This window comes from Grampus griseus (assembly GCF_964374135.1).
Source record: "Grampus griseus genome assembly, chromosome: 17".
NCBI lineage: Eukaryota > Metazoa > Chordata > Mammalia > Artiodactyla > Delphinidae > Grampus > Grampus griseus.
In genome coordinates this window covers 3036924-3049286 of record NC_139011.1, presented here as the reverse complement: position 1 = coordinate 3049286, position 12363 = coordinate 3036924, and the positions used below count along the sequence as shown (strand labels likewise).

At 59.0% G+C, this 12363-nt stretch overlaps 1 protein-coding gene across 2 annotated transcripts in view; it reads right to left on the bottom strand.

The window, feature by feature from the left end:
- Positions 1-12363, bottom strand: part of AGO2 (argonaute RISC catalytic component 2) — a 108421-nt gene that overhangs the window by 18117 nt on the left and 77941 nt on the right. For both annotated transcript variants that reach the window (XM_082674486.1, XM_082674487.1), the window contains exons 11-16: positions 10502-10635; positions 8479-8663; positions 7094-7253; positions 4787-4877; positions 4017-4211; positions 1647-1781 (exon numbers count right to left, since the gene is read on the bottom strand). In XM_082674486.1, coding sequence (XP_082530612.1) covers positions 1647-1781; positions 4017-4211; positions 4787-4877; positions 7094-7253; positions 8479-8663; positions 10502-10635 — 900 coding nt within the window. The remainder of the gene's footprint in view (positions 1-1646; positions 1782-4016; positions 4212-4786; positions 4878-7093; positions 7254-8478; positions 8664-10501; positions 10636-12363) is intronic.

The window sequence follows — 12363 nt, the reverse complement described above, 5'->3', positions numbered from 1 at the left end:
AAGTTTTCTTACGCTTTTTCCTACGTAACAGAAAATGTGGTTTGGGGACTTCCCTGGTGGCGCAGTGGTTAAGAATCTGCCTGCCAATGCAGGGGACACGGGTTCGAGCCCTGGTCCGGGAAGATCTCACATGCCGTCAAGCAACTAAGCCCATGCACCACAACTACTGAGCCTACACTCTAGAACCCACAAGCCACAACTACTGAGCCCAAGCGCCGCAGCTACTGAAGCCCACGTGCCCTAGAGCCCGTGCACTGCAACTATCGAGCCCACGTGCCCTAGAGCCCGTGCACTGCAACTACTGAGCTCACATGCCACAATTACTGAAGCCTGAGCACTCTAGGGCCCGTGCTCCACAACAAGAGAAGCCACCGCAATGAGAAACCCGCACACCGCAACAAAGAGTAGCCTCCGCTCGCCGCAACTAGAGAAAGCCTGCGTGCAGCAACGAAGACCCAGTGCAGCCCCCCCCCAAAATAAATTATTTTTTAAAAAAAAATGTGGTTTGTAGAATACTGAGGTTTGGCAATCTCCTGAGACCTCTTTTGTGACCTGGGACAACGCCAGCTCCTGTAAGCCCTCAGCGTGAGCTCCGCTGTCACAGGCAGAGTTCTGTCTGTCAGGTCTGGCTCATTCCTTTCTTCCCATTTTCAGTTTCTACTAACTTGTCCCTGTTTCACTTTCTGATGGTGGTCTGTTAAAACAGACCTCTTTGATGGTGTGTTTGTCAATTTCTCCTTAAAATTCTGCCTGTTTTTGCTTTACTTTTTTTCTTTACATATTTTTAGGTCATGGCGTGAGGTACATCCACGTCACAGCTGTTCTGTCTTCTCGGTGATCATGACAAAGTACCCCTTTTCCTCACTATTGACTCTCAATTTGCATTTTGTCTTCCATTTAGGCAAGAAGCATTTTCGGTGCTGTGGTGCTACTGTGGCGTTAGTGGGCTGCGCCACGTAGACACTAACGCCCGGCTTCCAGCCCCGCTGGCGGACAGTCTGATGGAATGTCCTTCCCTTCTGGGAGGTCTTTTATCTCATGCAGTTACTTTGACGCTGTGCAGTTTTAGGACAATGTGTCTAGGTATGGATTTATTTTTATTTATCCTGTTGGGAACAGGAGAGGCCTTTTAACCTAAGGGTTCTGATCTTTCTCCAACTGTGGACAATTCTCAGCAGTTACCACTACAAGTCTTAAGTCTCCTGCATGCTCGTGGTTCTTGTTCTGGAGCAGCCAGGAGAGGGATGAGGAGCTTGGACACCGCTGTCTGTCAGTGTTCTCCAGACCAGACCCCTGAGTGAGCTCCCCAGGCCCTCTTCCAGCACTCCAACCACCCCGTGGGCTCCCCACTTTACTGCATTCTCCCGCGTTCTTTACACTATGCTGTCTATGACCATGGTTGCTAACTGGCCCTGAAACCTCACCTTTGGTAATTTCCTTATCGGATAAATGACAGCTGCCTGGACCTATCCTGGACCTGTGGGGTTTGCAGGTTCAAACTTCTCACCAAACTGAGGAGAGCCCTTCTCCAACATCTCAGGCTGCGTCGCCACGAAGGGCCGGGTCTCCCAAGAGCCTGGGAGGTGGTGCAGGGCGTGAGACCCGTGTCCCTCGAGGCTGCACAGCCCAGGGTCGAGGACACTCACCCGCTCGTTCTTGTCGGTGCAGAACAGCCGAGTGTGGTGCCTCTTCTGGACCACTATGAATGTGATCCCCGGCTGGTAGTCTTTTTCTAGCTTAATGCATGCCTCTCGGATAGCCAGTAACTCGTGGTGAAGAACCTATGGAAAGAAAGAAGAACACTTTTTTTTTTTTTTCGCGGTACGCGGGCCTCTCACTGTCATGGTCTCTCCCGTTGCGGAGCACAGGCTCCGGACGCGCAGGCTCAGCGGCCGTGGCTCACGGGCGCTCCGCGGCATGTGGGATCTTCCCGGACCGGGGCACGAATCCGCGTCCCCTGCGTTGGCAGGCGGACTCTCAACCACTGCGCCACCACGGGAGCCCAAGGAGAACACTTTTGAGGATCATTATTATGTTTTCAGGCCTCTCGCTATCTTGGAATGAATCCCTTAATCGTGTGTATGTTTGATACATGTTTACGTTAAGGCTTGTAGTTCCACTAGCTTGCTGTTACCTGTGTGATTCTGTCTCTCTGAGCCTGTTTCTTCAATAATATCATGGAGCAAACGATACCCAGGTTTCGTGGTTAAATGTTTTAGGTTAGATAACGGAGAAACAGGCTGAGCGCAGGCTCTGGAATGTTCTAAGTGCTACCACCCACCGTGGACATGAGGCACTGTGGGAAACACACACATGAACAAATCAATCCAACAGCTTGTTTTTGGATTGGAGAAGACGGAGAGAATCTAGTAAAAAACAAAACAAAACAAAACAAAAAAACCCAAAAACCCACTGGCTTAGGAGCTGGACCTGAGGTCAAATCCTAGCTCTACCACTAAGCAACCGTGTGGCTCTGGAAAGCCATGCACCCTGTCTGATCCCCAGTTTTTTCAGTTTTAAAATGGGAACATCCCACCTTGCAAGCTTGCAGTGAAGACTAAAGTCACCTGCGAAGCGCCAGGAGTTAGGGTACTGTCTCTGCTCCCCCACCTGTGGCAGAGATGAACAGGCACACAGCCCGGCACGGGGGCTGATGGCTGCTACAGGGACCACACACCTCAGGTTTCAGCAACTGCCCTTGTCAAATATTGTGCTGCGATGTGTCTCAAAAATATGTCTTGGGTTCTGGGTCCAGAAACCCCATTGTGGTGATTCTGTAAGATGTGGAGTGCGTTCACCGAGAGAGAAAACGGAGGATGACACAAACCCTCTTCTGTAGTAAGAATGCCCATGACAGAGGGTGAACGGGTGCTCAGAAGAGGGGAGAACATCTCCCAACGGAGGGAACCAGACGGTTTTGTATAAGAGGGGCTTCGAGGCCGGCTGGCACAAGCTGGATCTGGACCCGAGAGGCGGCACAGGAACCCCCAACCCAGGTTCCCACAGAAGCTCTGAATCAGGGGCCCTGGCCAAGAGCTACCAGACGGTCAAGGAACCTCAAGCCACCCCCCTCGCCCGCTGTGGCCTCAGCTGCTCCTACTTTGGACCAGGAAGGCACTGGCACCCGTGCCTGGTCACGTGCCACCCCACCTGCCTAGCAGGGTGGCCTGGGGCCTTGGGACACACTGGAGTGCCTCTTAGGATGTCTTTCTGTCTGGGTGGGTCTCCTGCAGCATCGGATACTTCTGCCTTCCCCGCTACTGTCTCTCGACGAAGCGTGCACTGGAGACGCGGCAGGGGTGGAGGTGGCATTAGCCCTGGCCAAGCATGGACACACGCAGGGCATCAACCCCCGAGTTCCAGGGTCAGATGGATCCGCCGCTGCCCACACTCCCCTCGACTTGGAGGTGCTGCGGGTGCTTTCACCTGGAGCACAGCAACACACCCCCTTTGGTCCTCACCTGCCCCTCGTCCAGTGCCCCGGTGTCCAAGAGGCTCCCCTGCCTTCCAGACGCTTCCTCAAGGCGATGCCCCACACGCCACCTAAGGTGCCGCCTCTCCCTCCACGTCCAAACAGTGGCTGCGTCCTACTGACTATTTCCAAAGGGCTCCCACCTACCCTCCGCCCGGCCACTTTCCTCACCCTGCTCTGCGCTCTCCTCACTCCGGCCCGCCCCCTCCTTTGCAGACAGAGGTGACCCCCAAGCCACAGTGGTGTCCCTGCCCCACAGAGACCCCCCACAGCCTACAAGGCAAAACCTGGAGCCGGGAAGGGCCCCTGGCTGGCCTGTTCTGGACCGGGTCCGCCTGGACAGGCCTCTCCGCCCCACCTGCAGCAGACCCCTGACAACCCCAAGTCCATCACTACCGCCCACACGGGGACCAGTAAACCCGGGGGCAAAACAAAACCCACCCCACCGTCTTCATTAGCGAACCCAAGGAGCCGTCCTGCCGAGAAACAGGGGAGTTTAAGACACCGAGAAGAGGGCAGGGAAAACGCGGGGGAGACGGCCGACCTGCTGGAACTGCCCCTCGGAGACACCGTCTCGGTAGAAGATGATGCGGGTGGGCTTGAAGCGTGTGGACTTGTAGAACTGGATGAGAAGCTCACGCACCATGGCCGCCAGGTCCTGGATGATCTCCTGCCGGTGCTGCTGGACGCGCACGGTGGCGCAGTAGCGGTTCGGGTGGGCGTCCATGCTGCCCACGACCTGCGGGGCAACACGGGTCAGCAGGAGCCCCGAGGGCCCCCGCTCTAGGGGTGAAGGGGGTCCAGGAGAGGGCTCGTCACATGCAAACCCACCACCTTTACGATTCTTCTGAATGTGTGGCTGTAGCGTTTATAAACGTGTTCCAAAGAGTAAAGGTTTTCCCGAGGGACCTAATAAGAAAATCAACAATTGTTCTGAACCCCTAATTCTGCTTGTGATTAGATGTGGCTGAATTACATCAGCCCAGAGAAGGTACCTGGCGACAGTGACAGTGACAGTGTTCCTAATTCCTTCAAGCACACTGTTTTCCCAAAGCCATGTGCACCTCTACACACGACACTCCAAGATTCCGACCCCTAAGAGTGACGGGTGTCCCAAAGGCAAGCTGGCCTGAAACCAATCGCCCGCAGGTGCCGCCCAGAGGGAACCAGACAGCGAGTGCCAGGGACATGACCCCACGGGGCCACCCTGCTGCACTGTTCATGCTGCTCAGACAAGGAAAGGGCCAAGAAGCATGGAGATGCCGATCACGCAGGAACACAGACTGACGGGACCCGGCAGGAGGTGATACTCACGGCGGCGATGGACGGCTTCTTCCCATCCCCGGCAGGGGGGTGTGTGACATCCGCCCCCAGAAAGATGACGGGCTGCTGGAACACCGGAGGCCTGTGAGGGGATGCGGGAGCGTCAGAGGCCAAGGCTCGGGGACACTGCCCGGACCTCTCAGGGTACTGGCACCAGCGTTACTTTGTGTGCTAAGGGTACTGTGGCCGTGTCTGTAAGGACTCCTTATCTTTCAGTCACATGTACAGAAACCTTACGGGTGAAAAGATGCTTGGTGTGAGATCTGCTTCAGAATAAGGCGGTGGGGGAGAGGGTGTAGGTGGAGTGTAGACTGAATGAGAGGGCTGAGGTGCTGACAGCTGCTGTGGCTGGGCTCAGGGACATGAGGGTTCTACCCACGTAGACGGCTGAAAATTCCAAGATAATTATACATACAAAGAGTCCCACGGTTTGTTACCCAACCCTGGACCTGCAGCCGCGCTGCAGGGTGCCCAGGAGCACCCTTGTTCTCTACCCGTTAGAGGCCAGCCCCCGTCCCGACACCCCTACATCTCCTCCAGACATGACCACACACTCCCAGGGCTGCGACACCGCCCCAGGTGAGAAGTACTGCTCTAAGCTCTCTCCCTGGGTCTTCTAAGCGCCGGCTGCACCCCAGCGGTCACGACCCTGAAGCGCCAGCGTTGGGGGCACGGCTCTCGAGCCGGCCGGCGGGTCCCAGTCTCACCGGCTGTGCGCCCTGGAGCTTCCTCTCTCTGTGCCTCACTCGCCTCTTTTCCCTGACGGCCTGTGCTCTCCCGTCCACCCTGCGCCTGCCCCCCACCCCCACCCCCACCCTGTGGCTCTTCCCTGCTGCCCCCTCCCCCAATCCTGGATGGGTCCCGGGAGCATCGCAGCACAACACATGCAGTTATGACTCACACCTTACACCAGCAGAACCACACCTGCCTCCGGACTCCACTCTCTTCCCACAGCTCCCTCACTTCCCTTGCTCGCCTTGTGGCAAAGCTCCCGGAATTAGCCGATCCCTTTACTGCCTCCCAAGCAGGCCTCGTGCTGCCATGGCAACGAGACTCCTCTTTGCAAGGTCACCGACGACCTGCACACGTCCCCCAGTCCCATGGTGGAGCCTCGGACCTCATCGCACTTGGCCGGTTGGCACCGAGTGACACGGCCACGCACTGGCTCTTCCCCCGACCCCACCAGGCCCCAGTGCTGCCTTTCCAACCCCGGACTCCCCAGGCCGAGGGCTTGGATGTCCTTCCTATCTACACCCTGCCCTGGGGCTTCTCTCCAGCCTAGAGGCCTTAAATACCACCTCCACGTGAGGATCCCTGAACAAACCCCACCAACACCAGGCCTCTGTTTCCCCTCCCCCCCCCACCCCCAGTGTCTCCCCTGGGAGGCTGACGCACAGCCCAGCTTCCTCATCCACTGCTGCCTAACCGCCCCAGAGGCGCAGGCTCGGACTCACTCTCGAGTCTCCTCTTCCATTCACAGACCATCCCGCCCCAGCCGTGCCCCAGCACCTCTCCTGGGACAACGCAGGAGGGCCCGGTCCCCACTCCACCCGGAGCTGGAGTCGCCTTTTAGAACGAGGTCACCGGAGCTACACCTCCACTCGTGAACCTCCCTCCCATGGATGCGCTCCCCCGGAGGGAGGGCCAGGCCCCCCAGCAGCCCTCTGCCCCTCAGTCTCTCAGTGGAACACCTGCCGCACTCCTGGCAGGCTGTACCACAGGGCCCTTGCACGGCCTGTGCCCTCTGGACTGCTCTCCTCCCAGGCGCCCACGTGATCCCGCCCCCTCCAGTGGCTGCAGTCTGCTTAGTGCCACCTCCCCTGTGAAACCCTCACCCTTCTGAGCTCCTGTCCCTTCCGCTGTGTCACTGTTGCTCACCTGGGAAGTGCGTTTCTGGACCCTCTCACCGGGGCCTGCGCTGGAAGGCTAGGGCTTCTGCACACAGTAGGCGCTCAATAAACACAGAACCTGCCGCTGAGTGAACTGAGCGAGTCCAACGACCCCTCGTGGCAGAGCCACCCCCGCTCAGGGCAGCCACCACATCTCACGTGTGGGACCCCCGGCCCTGGACGGGGTAAGAAGTCCCTTCTCCTCGGGCCCCTGCACCCAGTCCTCAGTGGCCTGCAGATGGCCCTGGTCCCCTGGACCGAGAGTATCCGAGACCCGCGTCCTACTCGCTTCCTTCACCCCACTGTCCAGGGAAGCGGAAGCCGGCCCCGGCGGGGCCCCACCCCCACCCCCAGCTGGGGAGTCGCGCACCAGCTGCCCCGCGCACACGCGGCGGAAGGCCGGCCTCACCTCCCCTGGGGCAGCAGGATGTTGTTCACGCCGCCCAGTTTGACGTTGATCTTCAGGCAGAGATTGGACAGGGTCTGCGGCGTGGTCCTCTGCACGTTCTTCATCTGCACACACTGCGTGGCCATCCCCAGCACCGTGTCTCCTACACGCTTGACCTCGGCTGCGGAGGGAACGGTGCGCTCAGGACGGCTCCCCTGGCGCCTCCCCTCCGCCCGCCCCACGTGCAGCCAAGCCCGTGGAAGAAGGGGTCAGAGCCCGGGTTCCAGCTCTGCTCCACGCCGCCCAGGCCTGCGCTAGCTGCGGGGCGTGTGTCCCGCTCACTCAGAGGCCGGGCGGGTGCAGCCCAGTCCTGTCAGGAGCGTTTCTGCGACTGATCCAGGCCTGCAGGGCGGTGCGGGCAGAGCCAGGCTGGAAGACAGGGCTCGCATTCCGAAGGCCGCCCTCCGTCACGGTGCTCAGGATTGCAAGCAAGCCAATGCCCGAGTCGTTAAAAATATAAACACTGGCATCCTCACACCCTCGGCAAACGCAGATCCGACATCCAAGACCTCTCTGGGCCCACACCCCCTCTACTCCCGGGTTCTTTCGTGAAGCAACTGGTCAGCCGCTCCCTGGGCGGGCCTGGGAGAAGATGCGTGCGTAGCATGGGAATTCCGAGGGCTTTCTCTTTCCTCCTTTCCCTGGACACGGAGCAAGTGCTCCGTCGCTGCCCGGACGGGGGATCCAGTCAGCGACACCGACACACCTGTTCCCTTTGCCCTGGGGCACCCACACACCTCCCGTGCTGGGGCCTCTGGTCCCCAGAGGGCTTCCGGCAGACGCACCCGGCACCCACCTCCCCATGCCGCCGCCACCTGTCTACACCACCAGCGCCCCAGAGCTTCCCAACCCAGGGCCTGGGACTCCATCACAGGGGCCTGGTAACTTTCAGCCATGTGAAAGTGCAACCGCCCTTCTGGCAGAAAGGACTCTGATCAGCTTCCAGAGGATTCTGAGGCGGGCACAGCTCACAAGTGGAGAAGTGAGTCCCAGGCCGGAGCTGAGGACGGCGCCCCGAGTGGGTGACTGCGTGTGCGCCGCCTGGCTGCTCCTCCATCCAGCTGACGTCTGCGTCGGGCGGCGCAGTAGGTAACCGCACACGTGTCGAGTCCTGTGCCACCGCAGGACGCCGGCCTCCGGGAACCGCGGCCCCGGACAAGACTACCAAGGGCGGCCCTGGGCACGTGCGCGGCCGCAATCAGAAGCCACCCGGTCTTTCCTAGCTCTCGAGTGAGCCAGAGACAGGCAGCTCCTCGGTGCGGTAGAGACACGGAGGGCTGAGGCGGCACCGCACACCCACAGCGCCACCGGCAGCGGCCAGAGGCCGTGCGCGCGCCGATGCCTACCGTAGACGGGGGTTTTTCCGGGCAGGATGACCACCACCAGCTGCAGGCCGGCGTACGTGTTCTTCAGGTGCCTGAACATGGGCTCCACGCTATCTGCGCCCTGGGCGTATTTACAGAAGCACGGCTGGCCCTGGATCGGCATTCCTGCGTCTCTCGAGATCTTTCTGAGCTGCTCCGTGAAGGACCTGAACGAGGAGGAGGTTCGTTACGTGAAGCACCGAGAGCGCCGATGATTCCGACCAACCGGAAGCCCTGGGGAAAGGGCACAGTCCTAACAGCTCCAGACCCCAAACCGTCTTCGTCGGATCCAAATCCGAGCTGAAGCCCTGGACAAGGCCGTTTCAACATGGTAACAAACAAAGGCGGCCGTTCGTGCTAACCGTGCAGGTTACTGTAAAGTCACGATGACACAGGAGACTTCAAGTCGGGGCCACGCTGCCCCCTCACCGGCTGTGACACTCCCAGGGCAGCGACAAGTGCTGTCCTTTGAAAGCCGTGTGTGAGCAGCTGCCGCCCACTTTCCTGCGGATGCCGAGCGTTGTCAGGGTGAGGAAAACTGTGAGCTGACTGTCCCCTTGGATTTCCCCCCAGTTATTCCTGTGTGTGCAACTTGGACTCGGATGACATAATCACGGGAGAAAACCAAACAGCCCCCAGTTAGAGTAGCACCGACAGCTGCGGCCGACAGGCCCTGTGAAATCACAGGCGGGGCTGGGGAGACAGAGCCACGGCTCCTATTTTAAGCTCAGGAATAGAAACACCACCGCCTTTTACCATAAAGTCAGGACACTCCGACCCGCTGCAGCCAGTTAGCGCCTGACCTCCAGCACACACCTACGCCCACACGTGCACGTACCCTGGGGCCATCTGGCTCCAGGAAAAGTGAAATGGGGGCCATGGACAGGACACGGAGAGGGGAGGCACCCCGAGGTCGGACTCTAACCCACTCTGTCCCCCGACATCCCGCGCTCCCAGCTTCTCCGCTGGTGGCGTGGAGGAGAGGCCCCGCCCCTCCCCAGAGTCCTGAGAGCCACAGCTCTCTGGAGCCACTCTCTGCTGCAACGCCCACTGCTACCTTACCCCGCTTTGCAGGCCCCCTGCTCCCACCCCAGGGAGGCAGGAGACAAAAGCCCTCCTCTCCCTGCTGGGCGCCCCTGCTCCCACCCCAGGGAGGCAGGAGACAAAAGCCCTCCTCTCCCTGCTGGGCGCCCCTGCTCCCACCCCAGGGAGGCAGGAGACAAAAGCCCTCCTCTCCCTGCTGGGCGCCCCTGCTCCCACCCCAGGGAGGCAGGAGACAAAAGCCCTCCTCTCCCTGCTGGGTGGCGCCCCTGCTCCCACCCCAGGGAGGCAGGAGACAAAAGCCCTCCTCTCCCTGCTGGGCGCCCCTGCTCCCACCCCAGGGAGGCAGGAGACAAAAGCCCTCCTCTCCCTGCTGGGTGGCGCCCCTGCTCCCACCCCAGGGAGGCAGGAGACAAAAGCCCTCCCCTCCCTGCTGGGCGCCCCTGCTCCCACCCCAGGGAGGCAGGAGACAAAAGCCCTCCCCTCCCTGCTGGGCGCCCCTGCTCCCACCCCAGGGAGGCAGGAGACAAAAGCCCTCCCCTCCCTGCTGGGCGCCCCTGCTCCCACCCCAGGGAGGCAGGAGACAAAAGCCCTCCTCTCCCTGCTGGGTCTGTTTGGCACAGAAGCGTGAGCATGTTTATGGGGCCGCTTTCAAAGGGTCTGACACTGGGCCCGGCTGGGCTGAGACAATCTCCTCCCTTGCCTCCACTTTGCACACTTACTCTTCACTTGCTGTTTTGTTTCTTACAGAACCTGCCCCACCTCTTCACACTCGCTCCAACAGCGAGTCTGAGAAGCAAAGCAGCACCGGGGTCCCCCACTTCCCGGCCCGGCCACCCCAGGCAGTGCCCTTCCACGGGGAAAGGCTGCCAACCCCTGCCCTCCAAACGGAGCCCACGACCTGCCCAGCCTGACGCAGCGGGCCTTCCCCGTGGCCCCCTCCCCCCGCCCCTGGGGGCCTTACTTGAGGTGCACCTCCGTGCATTGCCGCTGGGGGGCGAAGCACGCAATGGCCCACACCTTGATCTCAATGCCCGTGTGGAACTGCTTGTTCCTCATGTCCCAGACGCCCTGGACAGGGGTGGCAATCGCTTTATTCTGCAAACGGCGAGAAGTTTAGAGTAAGAAGAAAACGGAAAACATATTCCTCTGACCTTGGATTTTGTTACTGTCCCTACTGCTGTTGGTCCCCTGACCAGATGGCAGCTCCTGAGGCTGAGAAGGGAACCTTTGCGTAGACTGCCCATCTCTGAGCCGCCTGGCACCGCAGGGGTCCCACAGGTGTGTGCAGGATGGATGGATGGATGGACGGACAGAGGATGGATGGAGGGGTGAGAGGTGGAGGGAGGATGGAGGGGTGAAGAAGTAGATTGTGGGGAGCAGGGGGGTGCCCGGAAGGCTGAGCAGGGAGGGCCCAGAGCTCCATCCAATGTCACGGGTCGCCTGGAGGAAAAGAAGTGCTTCACGACGTTACGGGAAGGCTTCTTGTCTTATAAACAGGCTTCCGTTCATTCTACCTCATCCGTTATCAGCGGGGCAGCCAGGGAAGGAAGGGAAGGGAAGGGAAGGGAAGCAAGGTGTTTCTTCCCAGTCCTGTGCCCGGAGCAGACAGGCCAGCTAGGACCGAGCCCACCGCTTCCCCGGCTCCACGCGCCGCTGCCTGCAGTTGTGTAAGCCATTCCCATTTCGGAAGGAAAACAACAGCAGATGACGCATCCACTTAATTGTGTCATCTCTCAACCAGAAACGACCAGGTCTCAACACTCACTGAAGGAATCTCTGAACTGCCTTCAAGTGATTCTGGAGCACAAGGGACAGTCAGGAAGGGACGCTGTGACTGGAGCTGTGCTGGCTGGACCCTTGTGTGCCCTACAGAGAAAGCGCGAGTCCCACAGGCTGGGCCTGAGTCAGAGAGAAGGCTTTGGCACTGGCCTCCTTTTTTAGCCAGGGCCGGGTGGAGGGGGCAGAGCTGCCATCCCAGGCCAGCGGGCAGCAGGCCCTGAAGGACAGGGCTGTGTCTGAGTTGCTGTCATTTACTCTGCAAAAGTGTTTTTTAACGAAAAACACTTTTTTCCTACTAAAATAATATAAGCATATTGTAAAAATCAAATATTACACAAATGAATGTTTTTGTTTCCTATATTTTCTAAACCACTACCCAGCTCCTGCGAGCCTCCTGCTATAAGACAGAGCCACCACCAAGTGTAGTGTTCCAGACTCAGTAAGTAAACACACACACACACACACACACACACGCGCGCACGCACAGTTTACACTGCAGTGCACTCTTACTATCGGAGCGTTTCTCAGCCTCAGCCCTGCAGTGGGCACGTGGCTGGCTGGCTGCTGTGTGGCAGTCCTGTGCGCTGGAGGGTGCCAGCAGCTGCTGCCCATCAGATTCCAGTCCAGACGTTGCCGGATGTCCCTGGGGGACATTTAATGTTTTGTCTAACAGGACAATGGGTAGGGCAGGTGATGAGAAGTGTTCGCTCCCATTACAATGTTTAAAACATCTGGAAAAATTCATTCATTTAGAAGCATTTAAAGTTTGGATCCTTACAATTCTAACATTCTTGCAAGGTTAGATTACAAGAGCTGCTTTGTTTTCCAGATGACTCCTGTCTTTACTAAAAGGTGGAAAGACGCTGGATATGCAATCTTGGTTTCACTATGTAAGTCTCACTACCTCGGGCATCTCCTCACTGACCTGTGAAAGGGAATCCACCTCTCCCTCCTAGGGCCACAGGGAGGGTTAAGAAGGTGCTGTGTCTGCAGCGTCTGAGCTCCCAGGTGCACAAGTGGGCTGAGAAGGAGCCAGGAGGCCTT